Source organism: Cyprinus carpio, chromosome B8 (assembly GCF_018340385.1).
Source record: "Cyprinus carpio isolate SPL01 chromosome B8, ASM1834038v1, whole genome shotgun sequence".
In the NCBI taxonomy this organism is placed as follows: domain Eukaryota; kingdom Metazoa; phylum Chordata; class Actinopteri; order Cypriniformes; family Cyprinidae; genus Cyprinus; species Cyprinus carpio.
Window position 1 is genome coordinate 12399345 of NC_056604.1, and position 18545 is coordinate 12417889.

The window sequence follows — 18545 nt, forward strand, 5'->3', positions numbered from 1 at the left end:
TCGCTGCAGGGACCATAAAGTGCAAACAGAGATATCAGCCAGTTAAAAACAGAACAGTTTATGCAAAATGTCTTCAAATGAGTTTGAGACAAGATATAATTACATATATTCCTTATTTTATATCATCAAAATATTAAAGTAGCTGTCCAGACTGTTTAAATTTTTATATATCACTAAAAATCTTTTGCACATGCATGGTAATACTTTGAGGAATGAAAAAAAGTTTATAACAACAAGGTGATATTCTCAACAGTCTTCTGCATTATTAAAAGATGCTGTGTTTCTTCGTTGTTCTTGTGATGCAGACACGCCTCATCTAGGTGTCAATGGCCGTTTGTTTACTGATAAACCTAGCATGCGTTCCTGTGTCAGTGTAGTGTGAGCCCTGCTATGTTTTGCCATAATCAGAATGAGCAGCATACAAAAATACAGTTAATTTCCATGTAACCAAATTCGGTGGTTGCTATTTTGGTGGTTGCTATTTTGAGCGTGTGAGATGAAAGGCAGTAAAGATACACGGTTTCTAATTTTCCATTGTAATGACATTAGTGCTAACTATTTTGTTAAAATGGAGAGGAGAGAAGTATACTGGGTCAAAAAAGTAACAAAGCAACTAAAATAGGAATAAAAACAGAAAAAAACAGAGATAATCTTATATATATATATATATATATATATATATATATATCTATATATATATATATAGATATATATATATATATTTATATATATTATATGTTGAGACTCATGTGACTAAACATTTTAAAACATAGTAAAATATAAGTAATTATTTTAAATTATTTAATTTTAAATTATTTTAATTTAAATTTTTAAATGATTTTTCACAATATTACTGTTTTGTATTTTATCAAATAAACCCTTACAGACCCCATGTTTTTTGAACAGTAGTATATAATCTATAATTCTAAATGTTTTAGATTTTTTTGTTAGAATTTTATTATTAACATAAATTATAATAACTATTTTTTGATTCACCTCCTATACTTTTGCCTGTATGAAAGATAAAGATACAATCATAACATTTATGCTGTTCAACGCTTAATAACTGCCTTGAAGGACAACTCAAAATAATTCAGTAAACTCATCTTGACAGAAAGTGACTCAATATAACAAACCATTATTTAAAGTGATACTCCACCCCAAAATGAAAATTTTGTCATTATTCACTTACCCCCATGTCGTTCCAAACCCGTAAAAGCTTTCTTTGTCTTCAGAACACAATTTAAGATATTTTGGATAAAAACAGGGAGGCTTGTGACTGTCCCATAGACTGCCAAATAAACAACAGTGTCAAGGTCCAGAAAAGTATGAAAGACATTATCAGAATACTCCATCTGCCATCAGTGATTCAACCGTAATGTTATGAAGTGATGAGAATACTTTTTGAACATAAAGAAAACAAAAATAACAACTTTATTCAACAATTCGTCTCCTCTGTGTCTCTCCGCATCACTGTAGTGCCGTTTTGGAGAACATCCACTGAACGCAAGCAGCGTACGCTCTTCTGTGTCACCCATGCTGCACGGATGCGCTGTTTTTGTTCAAATCAAAGCACAAATACACATAGAAAACGTATCCTTGTGTCATGGCTGACACAGAATAGCGTACACAGTTCGCGTTCAGCGGATGTGAGGACATGGGGGTAAGTGATTAATGGGGTGGAGTATCCCTTTAAGAGGGCAAATTCCATTTATATCAAATGCAGTACCGCTGATGAAAATATTTCCTATTCACATTGTGTTGTTCTCTCTCTTCTCCTCCCCACACATTCACCTACAGTATATATATATTCACCTATTTACGAACATGCACACACAAACAGACGTAGACACACACTCATGTGCACAAACACACATCGGTGCGACTCACATCAGTGTACTTTGATGTTTGGTAAGTAAGAGGGAGGCCCCTAGTGGTGAAGTTCAAACAACCTGACCTTTTAGCTCTGCTGAGAGATGAAGGTGTTGAGAGCTTTGTGAAGTCATTTGCAGCACTAGGGGAGGTTGCTCCTCACTGCTGATTAGAGATCAGTTTGTGCGTCCGCTCAACCCAGAGAGTTTTCAGTAGCTGTTTTAGATTCACAAAAGATAATGGCTTCATTACAATCAAAATAAACTGCATTTAAATCTCTGTGAAAAATGAATCAAGGTTTCTAAACATTATTTGCTATATTATCAAAATGTATGCTTTGAGTAATCAATAGTAGAAGCAATGGGAGTTTGAAATGTTGAAAATCTGTATGCATATTTTCTAGATCATAATATTGGGATGTGAAAAATTCGAGAGATAAACTCAAAAGGTTCCATCAGATGAATAGATAATCAGTAAAGCCTGATTCCATGTGATCTTATGCAGGGGTGAAGGATTAATTGAGGGATCCACCAGTTAAAAGTGTAAATGTTTAAAACAATTCAACTAATTTTGGGACCTGCCTCCGTGTGAAAGTATCCGTATATTGCACTTGATGGCAAGTAAAGGAACATTCCTGTTCTTAAGTCCGAGATCCACAGTGAAACTAAACAAAACCAGCTCAACTGTGATTCAGTGGCGGAACACAAGGCTTTATTCTCAACCACTGTGGGACTTGGTGTTTCCATGGTAACTTATCCTCTGTGACATTTCTCTGGGTAGGGAGTGCATTCATGAGCAAAAGGCCCTTATCATAACCTGCTGCATCACTTTACCAAGCAAAAATGCACAAGTTTATATCTCTGTCTGTAAACATGCACTGAGATGACATGGCAGTTTCTATTTAAAAATGCTCACAATTTTTAACAAAAGTCATATTGAAACTATCCTAAATAATCAAAATGTTATGCAAAGCTCTCTTGTATAGACCCTTTGTTTGTTCCAAAGGGCTAAACTCCTGGAAGCATTTCTTAACACACACACACACACACACCAAAAAACAAGGTTTAAAAAATAAATAAATACATAAATTCGATTTAAATACATAAAAATACATTAAAAAGATTTATCCCGGTGAGTCGAATCTTGAATCATGCCGTGAAAAGATTCACCGATTCGTTCAGTGATTCTTTCTGCAGCGTAAGTAGCGACAAGTGCCTTTTTGTAGATTCTCAGCGAATCATTACTCAACCGATTGCTTAAAAGAATATTTAAGAACGAAACAAGCTTTTATTAACATCCTTCATTAAAATGTGTCTCAAAAACAGTTTTAATAACGCTCCTACGGCAGGCTATTTTAATTGTATATAATCAGTTTACACGCTAATATTTACATTTCCGTTCAAATAACGAGATGTATCAGATTAAGTTTGGCTTGTTCACAAACCAAATCAGTCTCGATTAGAGCCGTTCCGACTGTCGTTCAGACTCAAACTGACTCGTTTGGTGAAAAGGGGCGTGTTCGTTCAGTAGGTCCAACCAATAATGTTGCGTCCTCACAAACCGCAGTCGAGTTCTGAAGGTTCGGACGTCAGTCACGCGCTTCAAACGGGAGAGCCTTCAGCGAGCAAACCATGTGAGCCGGTGCATGGAACTGAACGATAACGATTCGTTCATTTAAAAGATTCGTTCAAAAACAACGATTCGTTAACAGCTCTAATTGTGATCCACTTCGAGACATTTAGCTACATGTTTTGGATACAGTCTTGGAAACCGTTTTTGCGTGAAAAAACTTAGACTGGCGTTTGCAGAAGACCGCAGAACCTCAGCAGTGGAAACTTTTTAGTCACGGAAACATTGTTCATCTGTGTTTCTAGTTTTGAATCCTTTGCTCTGTTACAGCCGATGTAGTTTCGGTGGATCGCGGTCCCGTTTAGACTTGGTGTCACAAGAACCGCATTTTAAATATGTTATAAAGTATCTGTTTTCATACGCTGGCATCATCTCGTGCGAACCTGCCAACGCCTTTTCTCTCCTCGGCTTCGCTATTCTTCCAGCTGAAGGAAAATTAATATAACGTCCAGTTTCAAAGGTTCTTATTAATCGTTTTATTAACGTTTAGCAAAATGGGTTGCACGTTAAGTGCGGAAGATAAAGCAGCGATGGAGAGGAGTAAGATGATTGATCGGAACCTGCGAGAGGACGGAGAGAAATCATCCAGAGAAGTAAAACTACTGCTGCTCGGTATGATACAATAGACTTTCTTAATATCAGTGTTTAAAAACGCAGATGCAATGCTATTTTTTGCGTTTTCGCGCTTGTCAATTGTGTACTGTAGCCTAATGCAAAGTGGTCCAAAAAGTGAACTGTGCAGATTGTCATGCTAAAATTTAAGGCAGCAATTATCTGTAACAGGCTGAAATATCTTACAGAGTGTAGAACCTGTTGAACATTATTCAAACCTGTCGACTAAATTATAAAGTGGATTCAGAATGTGTTCTGTTTGTACTAGTCTTGGCTCAGTGTGCTGTCAAAATATGTTTCCCTTGGTAATCCTCCCCCAGTGTCCCAAAACAGTGAGCATCACATTTTATTACCATATTTAACCATACAGCATTTGGTTGCTCTGTGTGACATGAGAAGCAAACCCACACGCTCACACACCCTGGGATCACAGCAAAACCGTGGAAAGCAATGGTGTGATTATGGCAGTATTCCAGCTATCAAAGCTTGTTGATATTCAGGAGATAATAGCTGTCTAGCTGTCTGTTTGTTTTTGGATCCTTTGTTGGTAGCATACCAATTTTTAGAGACAGAAGCACACTAGGTAACAGATACAGGTCGTTATTTTAAAATGTAATGTTTTGATCCATTTAGTTGTGTTAAAGGGGTCATGTGATGCTGCTAAAAAGAACATTATTTTGTGTATTTGGTGTAATGAAATGTGTTTATGCGGTTTATGAGGTTAAAAAACTAATTATTTTCCAAATACTGTACACATTATTGTTTCTCCTCTATGCCCCGCCTTTCTGAAATGCATCGCTTTTCACAAAGCACATTGTTCTGAAAAGTGAGGTGTGCTGTGATTTTCACTTTCACAGTGCAACACACAGTGTCTATACGACATGGCGGTGGCGGCAACAACAATACTACAATGAGAATAAAAGGTACGCCTTCATTCTTTGCGTGAACATCTGGGCGGTGTTATGCAAATCTTCCCACATAGTGACGTAGAGATGTGAGGGTGTGTTAGAACGAGCCGTTTCAGGAGGGCGTGGACGAGTATTAACTTTTATAAAGAATATCTCTTTGGATTTGAGACTTTAGTCTTTGCAACTTTACAGATCTTCTTTATTCACCAAGAGCTTGTAACACTCCAAAGAGAAAGGAAAAATTTAAATCGCATCATATGACCCCTTTAATTGCTTCTGTTTGTATTATTTATGGGTTGCTTTGGAAAAAAGTGCTGAATTAATTAACATAAATAGATATTCTCATAAAGTAGCAAGTGCCTTGTGACAGAGAGGCGGTTTCTCTGAGTAAATCATACTGTGGTTTGCTAAGGAGTGGTCAAATATGGAAGGACATCTGTGATTTCTGTGTGGGATTGTATTCCTTTGGACTGTGATATTTTTCTACATCTGGATTCTCTGTCACAACAGGTTAAAACTATTGCAGTAGATTATACAATCAGAAGTTATGATCAGCAGCTTTGTCTGTTGGTGATGTTGTCAGATTCTTATGTAATGGTTCAGACAGATTAGACGTGCATATCCAAGACAGCATTCCTGTTAGCGGATTAACATTTGTGTGCGTAAAATTCCTCCTTTTTGTCTTTTTTTTTTTTTTTTCTCAAGTTATGAAATCCTTCCCTTCTTGCCATTTAAATCGTGCATTGGTGCATGTTGGAAGGTTCTGGATGTGGAAACCCACGGTATGCTGGAAGTGGGGCGAGCATTTCAATGAGCCAAATATTATGCGCTCCATTAAACGCAGAATGCTGTTCATAAATAAAAGCCGCTCTGAAAGAACTGTCCGAGGACGGCTACTTCTGAGGTTACAGCTGGACGAAGACCAACTTCTGTGGCTTGAGTGATCACAGTGAACTAGCGAATCATCCTGAATGAATGATTATTTTTATATTTTTTATACTTGCTGTTTTAATACTGCTGGCGAGATTAGACAGCGTGGCTACATCCCTGTATAGGCAAGAGGATTGCAACTGTCTAGCAGAGTTGACTATGGATGAGTTGTCATTAGCATTGTGAGCTTTGAGCTTAATCACACTGTGGAAACTCACTTGTAGCTTTTTCTTTGTGTACTCTGTGACTCTCCTGACATCAGCAGATTCAGGTGCATTAGGCTATGCTGAGAGGACTCTACTATTACTTCTGGCTGAACTGCAATTCAAATGGGCTGTTTAAAGGGGTACTCCACCCAAATAAAATAAAATAAAATTCTGTCATCATTTACTCATCCTTATGCTTTCCAAACCTGTGTGTCTTCTGCAGAACACACAAGAAGTTATTTTGAGGAAAATTTTCAAAAAAAATATTTTTTATGTTCCACAGAGAAAAGAAAGTCCACTGTTGTCCATCTCTTTTTATTCCGCAACTGTTATATACAGTATCAGTGAAAGATATATATATATATATATATATATATATATATATAGATATAATATATATATATATATATCTATAAAGACATCATGAAATTGAGGATATGACTTTGTCACTGAAGATTGTTGTCTGTTTGACATCAGTAATGAAGAAAGGAAAAAAGTGTTTTTAACCATTTCATTTTGCTTTCTGAAGACATCATGAAATTGATTTATTTAGTTTAATATTTTAATTATTAATATTTATTTATTTTATACTTGGAAAGGTGTTGTCTTGAAAATACACCTTTTATATTTTTTCACACTTAATATTTTTCACACATATGATGTATTCAAGTTCTCCAAGGAACTTCATATTCACGAACATGTAATTCAAAAATAATAATTTTAAATTAATCATGTCACTTTAGTTTTAAATTTAAATTCAATAGTTATATATTTGATCATAATTGTGCAATACTGTCAAATTGTGTACATGTAATAAGTTTCATTTTAAATTAAAAAATTCATTAAACAACAATTTTAGCATCAGTACAGATGCTGCATCTTTTGTGTTCCTGACACTGACAAGCCCCCAACTCTGAAACTCTTGTTTTTCAGAAAGTTCAGAGTTTCCCACTTGTAATTTTGACATTGTGGAAAGATCATATTTATGAGTTGAACTCACATAAATGCCACTATCTGTTCAAAAATGTTTTCTTCCACAGAAAAAATGAGGGTGAGTAAATAATAACTCTCTTTTTAACTGTCAGTTTCTGAAAGAAACTTTTTGCTTGTCAGCTGAGGGATGATTTCTCAATGTAAAATTAGTTTCCGTTTTTGATAACACCATGATTATCCCACATGAGGATATTGCTCGGTAGGGGGTTTGTCCTCAAGGGTCAGCTTACTGCTCAAGTAAACCTGCAGTATTTTAAATAAATAGCTAAATAAAAAAAGATATAAATCATAAAGCACGGCTCTGCTCAGCTGGGGTTGATAATAGCGGCCATCTTAACCACACTGCACATGCCACTGCAGCTGACTGTATAATTACAGCAGGAGTAAGCCATTCACAGCAACGTTCACAGATGTGTATGTGGAGATTTTGTGGCTGTGCTGCACAGAACCAGTGACCTGATGCTCGGATGGCATCCAGACCGTGTGTGGCTCTCGCTCAAGTGACTGTAAATACAGAGCTGTGGTTATTAGGAAAAAGTGTGGAACTTTTGATCTGGGATCCAGTTTGTGTGAAATGAATGAATACATTTGCTTTGGCTGATCCCAAATCACTGAGAACCTAAAAATGTGAACCTTAAAATGAGTCAATCATTCATTCATTCATTCATTCATTTCAATTGCTTGTTTATTGCTTTGTAACACATTTACCAGTTTTTAACAGTTCTGCAATAATAAATAATACACTTCATATACATATTTGATCTGAAGATGCAAAATCCATGATATGGTTGTTATCAGATTTTTATTGCTGGTTTACTTACAGTATGTTAATGAAAGATCTAACCATGTCAAATGCCAAATGTGTGTCTAGTGAATCCTTTTATCCAGTTCATACAAAAATGAAAATTTTGTCATCATGTACTCACCCTGAAGTTGTTTCAGACCTCTGCAAATTTCTTTTTTGCTTCTGTATAACATAAAAGAAGATATTTTTAATAAAAAATACAACCAAACATATCCAAAATAACAAACAAACTCATAAACATTTAAGTCAATGGGAACCAGCAACTGTTTGTTTCTTCAAAATATCTTCTTTTGTGTTCAACATAAGAAAGAAACTCGTACAGGTTTAAAATAACAGGAAATAATGATAGAATCTTCATTTTTGGGTAAACTTCCCATTTAATGATTCATGCACAAATTGAACTGATTCAACTTTTTTTGGGGTGAACTACTCCATTTAAAAAAATGACTAACCCACATCCGGCTTGCTTACCTGTACACTGGTGGAAAGGTCAGTAGGTTTGTGTGTTCTCAATCTGTTTGGTAATTCCAGAACTGATTTTCATGAAAACTTTGTTTGGCTTAACCATTGATAACTCATTGACCTTTTACATGTGCCAGTTCCTCATCAGACGTGGCAGGACATTTTGGCCTCTCTCACTCTCAGCTGCAGCATGCCTGCGGTTCAAGACTCTCAGAAGAAATTTTCCACATGATTCTCTAGCCCCCAAGACCCACAGTTATTCCTTCACCATGCCATAAATTTGGGCTAATATGGCAGCAAGCCACACCTCAGAAGCAGACATTATTGAGCTAACCCTTAATGCATCCTACAGTAGATTTGCTGCATGTAACCGCCGGCACTAATGATCCTGAAGATTGAACAGTTCACCAACTGTTATTGAACTGAATTTTTTTTTACCAGAATGGTAATGTTTTTAATTCAAGTCTTATTCATTTCAATACAAAAATGTAGGTATTTAAAAGTGATTTGGACTCTGTTACTCCATATCCAGAATGTGCTAAAAGTGTAATGCAATACCTGTTAAATAGCATATTAATGTAAAGTGTTATGTAAGCTATATTTATACTAATTTCAGTTGTCAGCTGAGAAGTAAAGCATTGGATTACATACACGCCATGTGTCCACTGGCCTGTTTGCTCATCGTTGCACAAACATCTCTTTCTGGTGTGTTAGTTAATAAGCCATTTAAGGGAGTCATTTGACTTGGTTAAAAAAAGTTCAGCTATTGTAGCTCCCGCTGTCCTCACAAACACTTTGGCTGGGGGAACCAACATCAGACAAACCTTTCATCTTCAGGCCATTGAATCTCACCGTATGGCAAGCACAACCCGAAATAGAGATCTGGTTCTGCAGCTCATGCTGGGCTTGTGATGTGGGAGGCAGAGGTTGAAAGCTTCTATTCATCTCATGCAGACCTTCTCCTGAGTGTGTGATGTTTGGGGTTAGGCGAATAAACTGCATTTATCGATTTAGTCATATCAACCTCATCAACAACGTTCTGTGTTGTTTGTGCTCTTTTAGGTGCTGGGGAATCAGGGAAGAGCACAATAGTTAAGCAAATGAAGTGAGTGTTTTGATTTTTAAAATCTAATAAAAAAAAAAATTTTCTTTATGCTGATATGCAAGATTGAGACTGGTAGTCAATGTTCCCTCTGCAGATGGGTTGTTTTGATTAAATAATAATAACTAAAAAAGATAAAAACTAAAAAGCTAATAACAAAAAAACAGCTTACTAACACAATAAAAAACATGATTTATGAAAATTATTAAATACGGAGTTATCTGTTTTTGCAAATAAACTCGTCATATGTAATTATTAGAACATATATAAAAATTAAGTAATGTAAATAATTGTCATCAAATATAAAATCATAGTACATAATAAATATTTAATACTAAAATGTGGATAGAAATGAATTATTATATGGCCATTCAAGAAATAAATTTTTTTCCCATGTATTTACTTCTTGAACTGAATTTTTTAATTTGTGCAGCACCACCATTAAAATTCATCATGAAGGTGCACACAGCTTAGAGGGAATGTTACTAGCAGTTATAATTGGATCTTGTGATTTAATGTTTTGTTTGATGTGCAGTAGATGTTGTTATCTGATTTGTTTAACTTAAGGATCATTCATGAAGATGGCTACTCAGATGAGGAGTGCAAGCAGTATAAAGTCGTGGTTTATAGCAACACTATTCAGTCCATCATTGCCATTATCAGGGCCATGGGCCGCTTAAAGATCGACTTTGGGGATCCAGCAAGAGCGGTAAGATAAATAAATAAAAACACTTTTCTCATCTAGATGGTGTAGTGCTTGAATTTGAGTATAGTGTTGCCTATAAAATTCCCTTCTGGTCAACCCAAACAGAGTTTAGTACTTGGGAAAATATTTCTTTTTTCAGCCTTCCCAGGACAAAAGTATTTCATATCATTTATAAAATCATGACGCTATGTACCACCATAATTGGTCACCATTTCTAAATACACTAAAGAATCCAGTGATGTTTCCCACAATGTTTTTTACCAAATTAACATGAAAGAATTATATTATATTCAGCTATATGCATAAAAATAAATAGCAGTATTTACCCACATATATTTGAACTTAAACAGTGTATAAGAAATGCCATGGAGGAAACATTTTTGATGGAAACAATAAATCTTTTTTTTTTTTCAGTTCAGAAAGAAATTATATTATACCTGAATTGAGTACAACAAAATAATAGAAATAAATCGACTATAAATGTAACAAATACTGCTACCACATAAAAATAAACATCTAGCACAGCCAGTGTAGATTCAGTCATGGACTTATGAGGAATATTTTAATCAGTCAGTCAAAAAGACTGTCTTCTATTGTTGTTCTGTTTAACATCAGGACGATGCTCGGCAGCTCTTTGTGCTCGCCGGCACTGCAGAGGAAGGAGTCATGACCCCTGAGCTCTCTGGGGTCATCCGCCGGCTGTGGAAGGACGAAGGAGTGCAGACGTGTTTCGTCAGATCACGAGAGTATCAGCTCAATGATTCAGCAGCCTAGTAAGTGCACTTGAGTTTTTGGTTTAACTTTAGCAAATATTATTTTTACCTACAGTATATTTGGTTTATTGTATCATAATTTGTCTCCAGAGAATCATGCTTTTGTTCGAAGTGATTGATTAACAAGAAATTAATTTTTGGTTTCCTAAATGGAAAAGATTCAGGTCGAGGCACAGCTGTACGGCTGATCAAGATCCATCTTGCTTGTGCAAACTTGTTCAGCATTTTTTACCTGGTAGATTCCAGCTCTGTGGCTTTCTGAATTGCACCACTTTTTTCCTCTGATTTTTCCATGTTACAGTCATTCTTTCACTCTGTTTTTAACTTTGGTAGCCACTAAGAACATTTCCAGTAATAATAATCAAGAGCGAAGTTCTTGCCTCTCAGTGAACTCATGCTTTCATGCAGTGGAACTATAGAGCTGAATCTTCTAGTGAGAGAGAATCTTTGTGCTCCAGTTGTGATGGAAACATCTATATGTATGCAACAGCAGTGCTTTGGTAACCTCAGGCCTGTATTGCAGTGGTTCTCATTTTTGCACCCCCTCCCCATCAATCAGCCAATCAGTGTTTATTTCTATAGCACATTTAAAAATGACATGGGTTGACAAAGGTGCTTTGCACACCCAAAATACAAAACAGTTTTTACATACATACAATAAAACACACAACACATCACTATCCATTTCAATACATCTTAGGACATTTATATGCAGAAGAGTAGAGATCTGTCTTCAAATGAGTTTTAAAACACTCAGTAGAGTGATATATATAAAAAAAAGCTTTTCCTTTGAACTTTCTATTTATTAAAGAAAATAATATACCCTGGTTTCCACAAAGATATTTAGTAGTACAACTGTGAGTAATGTCTACTGAAAATTTAGCCTTTTGATAACGGGGAAAACATTTTAAAATATATTAAGATTAGTGCTGTCAAATGATTAATCGTGAAAATTTTGTGATTAATTTTGTTTACACAATATATATATATATATGTGTACTATGTATATTTATTATGTATATATAAATACAAACACATGCATGTATTTATTTCTGAAAAATATGTTATGTTTATATATTAAATATATTTAAATGTAAAAAAAATATATTTTCAAAATATATACTGTAAATAATAATAAAATAATAAATAATAAATATACACAGTACACAAACATATATTATGTAAACAAAAACTTTTATTTTGGATACGATTAATCGTTTGACAGCACTAATCAAATTAAAATTGATTGTTATTTTAAATGGCAATATTTCACAACATTACTCTTTTTACTGTATTTATGATCAAATAAATGCAGCCTTGGTGAGCATAAGAAACTTCTTTCAAAAACATTTAAAAAATCTTACCGACCCCACACTTTTGAATGGTAGTGTATCTGTTTATGTTACGTCTGCTGTTAAATTAATAAAGAAGGGTGGTTGGTCCAAAAAACATAAAAATATATTAAATATGCATTCAGATCTCAGAACAGGTGCAACCTTTTTAAATGTGTTCCTTCCAACTGCTGAGAGTGTTTACGTAATCGACACTGCATGATAATGGTGTAGTAATATTAACTCCCAAAGAAAATAAAGAGAAAATAAACAGGTTTTGATTTGGTTTTTAAAAATGTTTTTCTAAATGCCCTTTAAATCATCTTGACATTTTCATTTTTGTTTTTAAAATGGTTTCAATGAAAATGCTCAGTACGCTTTGTCTGTTGTCCAGCTATCTGAACGATCTGGATAGGATATCCCAGCCCACCTACATGCCCACTCAACAAGATGTGCTGAGGACTCGAGTCAAGACCACTGGCATTGTAGAAACACACTTCACCTTCAAAGAGCTCTACTTCAAGTAAGTGCCTCTCTCTCTCTCTCTTTTTCTTCTTTCCTGATCACTATAAACTGCTTGTGTCTGCACAGGATGTTTGATGTTGGTGGCCAGCGTTCAGAACGGAAGAAATGGATCCATTGTTTTGAAGGCGTCACTGCTATTATCTTCTGTGTGGCGCTCAGCGACTATGACCTGGTGCTAGCTGAGGATGAAGAGATGGTGAGTTTCCTTCATCATCCTGAAGTGAGCCCTATAGAATTAAACCAGAACGGCACACTAGTCTGTTAACAAGATCACGGGGCCAATTCATTTGATATGATGGATTAAGTCAAGTATTATAATCACTGAGGAAAGCTACTTCCGGATCTCAGTATTTCAGTTCCACAGGGGATGTTTCCATTTGTCCTGGTTGTGTTAAAGTGATTTCCTCATAGCTCCTGGATAGGGCGCATAGTTTCCTCATGAGACCTAATTTCTTAAAATACACTGACTATTTTTCCATACAAGGATGATTTGAGGTTGCATATCCATTTCAGTTGAGTCAATATGCAAATGTTATATAACCCCTGATTCTATTGCAGCACTGTGTTTATTATTTTTTTCATATGTACTTTTTGAGTACTTTTTTTGTCAAACCAAGCAATGTCCAAACAAATGCATAAACATTAGTCATGTGGTGATCTCGATGTGTCCACAGAACCGTATGCATGAGAGCATGAAGCTTTTTGACAGCATCTGCAACAACAAATGGTTCACAGACACATCCATCATTCTCTTCCTCAACAAGAAGGATCTCTTCGAGGAGAAGATCAAAAGGAGTCCACTTAAAATATGCTACCCAGAATACTCTGGTGAGAATATTGTCCTTATGAGTGAAGGGATATTTAGTGGTTTAAATAACATACATGCATACATACATTAGTATTTTGCACTTAAACTCAGAGCTAAATTTATATGTGGTGAATAATGATGCGCACTCAGGAAGAAGTTTGTTTCAAGACAGTAGGCTATATTCAACAATACTTGTATTATTCCTGATAACTTGATCTGTTTTTGGAAAACATGACCTATTTGAATCATGTCTAAAATTAGATGGATCTGCAGATAATCAGTAAGTCGTATTTTTACTCGAGCGAGCATCGTTATATTGGTAGAGCCTTTAGGGCAAAAGGCAGAGTGCACGAGTTATTGCTTGTTTATAAAAAGTTATAAAATGAAGTAGGGACTATGTGAGGTTGAGTTTGAACAGCCTATCAGAGAATAGGAGATATTCGTCTAAGCACTGTGGAAAAACCTCTGTTTTTTGTCTGCTAATCGTCATCCTTCATGGCTGAGAGAAAGTTGTTTTAATGGCTCTCTCAGTCTTTATATTTTACATTTACAGATGTTGGTTTGTCCTCAGTGTATTTCATTGAAATCATTCATGTATGAAAAGTGGCACAGATTATTTTGCCAATGGGCTGGACCATTAGCAGAAACTTTTGCCTCACTTCATTTTTCAAAATGATGAATTAGTGTTGTTTTTCAATCTGGACTAAAAACCTTGAATCACTGAGATGCTTTAATATACTCCTCCAAAAATAACGGAGTATTTTTATTCTGTGCCCTGAATAATCATGTTATGTCTCGTGCATTGTCTTGTTCATTCTCCATATCCCCACTTAAAAAGTTGCTGGTGTAAGTACTCTTTCTATTTGAAATGTATTTCAGTATGTAATTCATTTATTTCTGTGATAGCAAAGCTGAATTTTCAGCAGTCATTCCTCCAGTCTTAAGTGCCACATGATCCTTCAGAAATCATTCTAATATGCTGGTCAAAAACATTTCAATGCTGAAAACACTTGTGCTGCTTTAATGAATGGAAAGTTAAAAAGAACAGCATTTATTTGAAGTAGAAATCATATGTGATAATGTCTTTACTGTCACTTTTGATCAATTTAATGCACCCTTGCTGAATAAAAGTAAAATAAATAAATATCTTTTACCCCAAGCGGTAATGAAAATCACACAAATCTTACACTCGTCTCTGTTGTATGACGTTCAGGAACAAACACGTACGAGGAGGCAGCAGCATACATCCAGTGCCAGTTTGAGGATCTGAACAGAAGAAAGGATACAAAAGAGATCTACACACACTTCACTTGTGCCACGGACACCAAGAACGTACAGTTTGTGTTTGATGCGGTCACTGATGTCATTATCAAGAATAACCTCATAGAGTGTGGCCTCTATTGAAGCATGAGGTAAGTGCACCAAAAGAGACAAGGGCCTACAGGACAGAATGTGAGGAACACAGTGGAGCGTTTTCACAGTGTGCATATTTATCTGTGCACGTTTTCACAAGGGAATCATCAGTATTTGCATTTTTTTTTTCTACAGTAAATGTAGAATATAAAACCATACGTATTGAAACCCACAGACCCCTGGTAATTGTAAAAGCATGAAATGTGTTCATTTGAAATGTGTTTCATGTATTTTATTATTATTATTAAGACATGTTTTTTTATTTACAGTTATTCATGGAAGATTTCCGAGGTTCAATGATTGGGTGTTCCTGGTTTTGTCTGTTTCCTCTGTTGGCGAATAAGCGAGAGAGACATCCTCCCCACTGCATGCACTCTTCACACTAAATGCAGTACCTATGCCCATGGACATTTTTTCCCATATCCTTCTTAATGACAATCTGTTATGGACATTATTTCTTTGCCACTTCCTTGTAGCCATTATTTTATAGCCAATACAGCTTCATTCTGTTCATTTTCTGATTCCTCTGTAGGTATTACATGACACCACTATGCATAGATCATAATCCACAATAGACAGTAATATGTGTCTATATACTAACCTCAGTTGCATCAAATATATTTGTTTTTTGTCAAGTAGCAAGTTTTTGATCTGAGTGCTTTTAATAACAATGGATCAGTTCTTATGGGAAAGTTACCATTTTGCCATGTTTTTCATAGCAATTACTTAGCTAATTTATTATTTTTTAGGTCTGTCTTTAAGTTTGTATACTTCTCTGAATTAAGCCGCTAGTGTGAGAACTATTGTTGTATATTGTGTTATATTATTGTAATACCTTTAGTAATTCACAGCCCAATCACACAGCAACTGTACACTGTTTATTTTTTCACTAATTAGACTTGGATCACTTTATAACACTTTATATAACCCACTATGTTTGTATCTCCTGAAGACCAGTAAAGGTGTGAACAAATGTTTTTCTCACAGATACATTTCTGAATGGTTCAGAAATAATGACCCTCTTTTGGGTCAAGAACACGTGGGAACAAATTCCATGAACACAGAACATGATGGCCAGATTTGCATTTTTGATGGAGTACAGATTTGACAAGACTTGTTTGATGTGCTTTTGTTTAATCCTGTGGATTTCAGTATTTTTAAACAAACTGACACAATGTGATCTGGTTTTTAATATCTGTGTTTAATATGAAAAGTGTTGACATCAAGTCAGATGTTGCTTCCAGAACATGCCAAACAGCCAGAGTTAGCTGCATGTGGAAGAAAGATACTATCCATATATTATGTAAAATTTATGGTATTCCAATTCTGGTACATTCATGTACTCGGTCTGGATTCATGCAACAATCTGTGATTTCTTTTCTATATCACTGTGCGTTATTTTATTGAACTATTTCAGCTATTTGAAACATGAAAGTGCAAATGAACAACTAGCTTTAATGATAGCACTGAATCACTAATATGCTAATAACCTGGTTTGTTTCATTTTCCAAAAACCCTTTTATTGAGTATTATTTAAATCCTGTTTTGTTTTATGGGCTTTTCCTATCATATGTGACTCTCCAAAGTACAATGTCATACATATATTATCAAATTACCTTTGTTTAAGGAAACATGTAGTATATACATAATCATGATCAGAAATGATCTACAACACTTTAATTTTAGTATTTGATGTTCAAACAAGGAAGGCAAATTTTGAGTAAGAATCATACCTAAACGTATATTTTATTTGTCTTGTTTTAATGAGACTTTGTATCTGATCTAATACTTCAAATGTGCAATTGCCATTTTTGGATCTTTTATGTCCTACTGTTCCAGTTGTTTTTCTGATGGTGCCTGTGGCTCTAAATATGTATATATGTGTAGCCTCACAATTGTTCAATATCTTTACTACTCATTTTTGCTGTCATGAAGACACCTCTTTTTGATTATATAATACTCTTAGCAAAATGAGTGTTTTTACTGTGGTTCATTTAAAATTAGCTCTGACACAAAGGGTCGTTGTTTGAAAATCCCAATTAAAACAATGTAAGGTCAGTGTTTTGTGAAAGTGCGCAATTACAGTAGCACTAATGGCCAGCCATTTGCAGCACATGATAGTAATTCAACACCAGCAACCAGTGAAATTGATGCAAGTCTTTATTTCATGTGCCTACATTTACATTCCAGAACATCTCCACAAATTCAGACCTCGGGTTTTAAACAAAGCAACAGGCCATTCTAGAATTTTCACTTGTTACTGTAATACTGTAACATAAATATATAGATTTATGTCTCCATATATATTTTATATTGAATCTTTTTTTGAAACAGATTTTTTCCTACTCTTATTTACAAAACATACTGCCCTACTGTATTTGGGGCTGAAAAAGAAATGTCTTTCATATATTGTGTGAGCTGGCAGAGTTCAAACAATCACGTCTTGCTGAAGTTTGAACTCTCTCAAAAGGAAACCAGATGCTGTACATATAAGAATGTTTCTAATTGCTACCATGGGATCTGATGGGGTCCCACTTCAATTTCTTTAATACAGCAACATTTAATTGCATTAATTTCTTTTTTCTGGAAATGAATGGAAAAAAACATCTAATAGTCAAACCTCTATAGGTTTAACATTAAACACATTGAGAGGAAGCGTCTCCACAAGCATCAATAACTCAAAGCAACAAAAGTCCCCTTTCTTTGGTAATCCTTCTCTCGTTGTCTGTACTAGTGGTTTGACAGGGCAGAGTCCATTAGTCTAATCTGGATCTAGTCTCTGAGGTTTGGTAAAGTTTTTGAGGTTGTTCTTTGGCCGGGGATCCGCTGACCACACTTGACTGCTTGCTGTAGAGTTCACCTTTGTGCCACTTGTGGATGTTCTTTTGTAACTGTAGCAACTTCACCAGAGTAAATCCAATCATGCTGGTGGGGAAGAAAGATCTGAAAATAAATTTTTTAAAGTCAATTATTAAAAAATTTAGGTTGAAATGATTTTATAGAACTTTCTGAAATCCATCTACACTGGAAGCATGGAAGTGTTATGCCATCTAAACATGCTTACTACCACGGACCGTGCTGAGGTTAGAAGTATAGATAATAAAAATACTACTACTACTGAAGGCAATGGGAGTTATTTACTTGTATAACATTCCGTTTTCGTCCAGTGTAGGAGTAAGAATCTGCTTTGTAATTTTAGGAAACATACCTTTGAAAACGTAGATTGTGTTTAGAACAGACCACAGTCCTTAAGGTTTTCTTTTATGATAATGTCTGTCACAGCGTTAAACACGATCTCGACGTTCTTTGTGTCCGTGGCACAGGTCATGTGGGCATAGATCTCCTTCACTCCCTTCTTCATGTTCAGATCTTGAAATTGAGTCTTGATGTAGTCTCCATAATCTTCATAACCTTTAAAAACCAGTAAAAATAACAACATATAACATCATAATATTCATTAAAAATCATTA

The 18545-nt window shown here is 35.2% G+C and overlaps 1 protein-coding gene and 1 long non-coding RNA gene across 2 annotated transcripts; one reads left to right on the forward strand and one right to left on the reverse strand.

Moving 5' to 3' along the window:
• The first annotated feature begins 3438 nt into the window (after window positions 1-3438).
• Window positions 3439-15588, forward strand: gnai3 (guanine nucleotide binding protein (G protein), alpha inhibiting activity polypeptide 3). The gene is made up of 9 exons (XM_019108308.2): window positions 3439-4113; window positions 9480-9522; window positions 10087-10228; window positions 10841-10998; window positions 12724-12852; window positions 12921-13050; window positions 13529-13682; window positions 14876-15074; window positions 15345-15588. The coding sequence occupies exons 1-8, from the start codon at window positions 3996-3998 to the stop codon at window positions 15064-15066; spliced, it is 1065 nt and encodes a 354-aa protein (XP_018963853.1). The 5' UTR covers window positions 3439-3995; the 3' UTR covers window positions 15067-15074; window positions 15345-15588.
• Window positions 15589-17217: 1629 nt separating this feature from the next.
• On the reverse strand, window positions 17218-18478 carry LOC122138239. The gene is made up of 2 exons (XR_006155432.1): window positions 18284-18478; window positions 17218-18018 (listed from the first exon to the last, which is right to left on the reverse strand). It is a non-coding gene; the product is annotated as an uncharacterized LOC122138239 (long non-coding RNA).
• Between the last annotated feature and the right edge of the window lie 67 nt (window positions 18479-18545).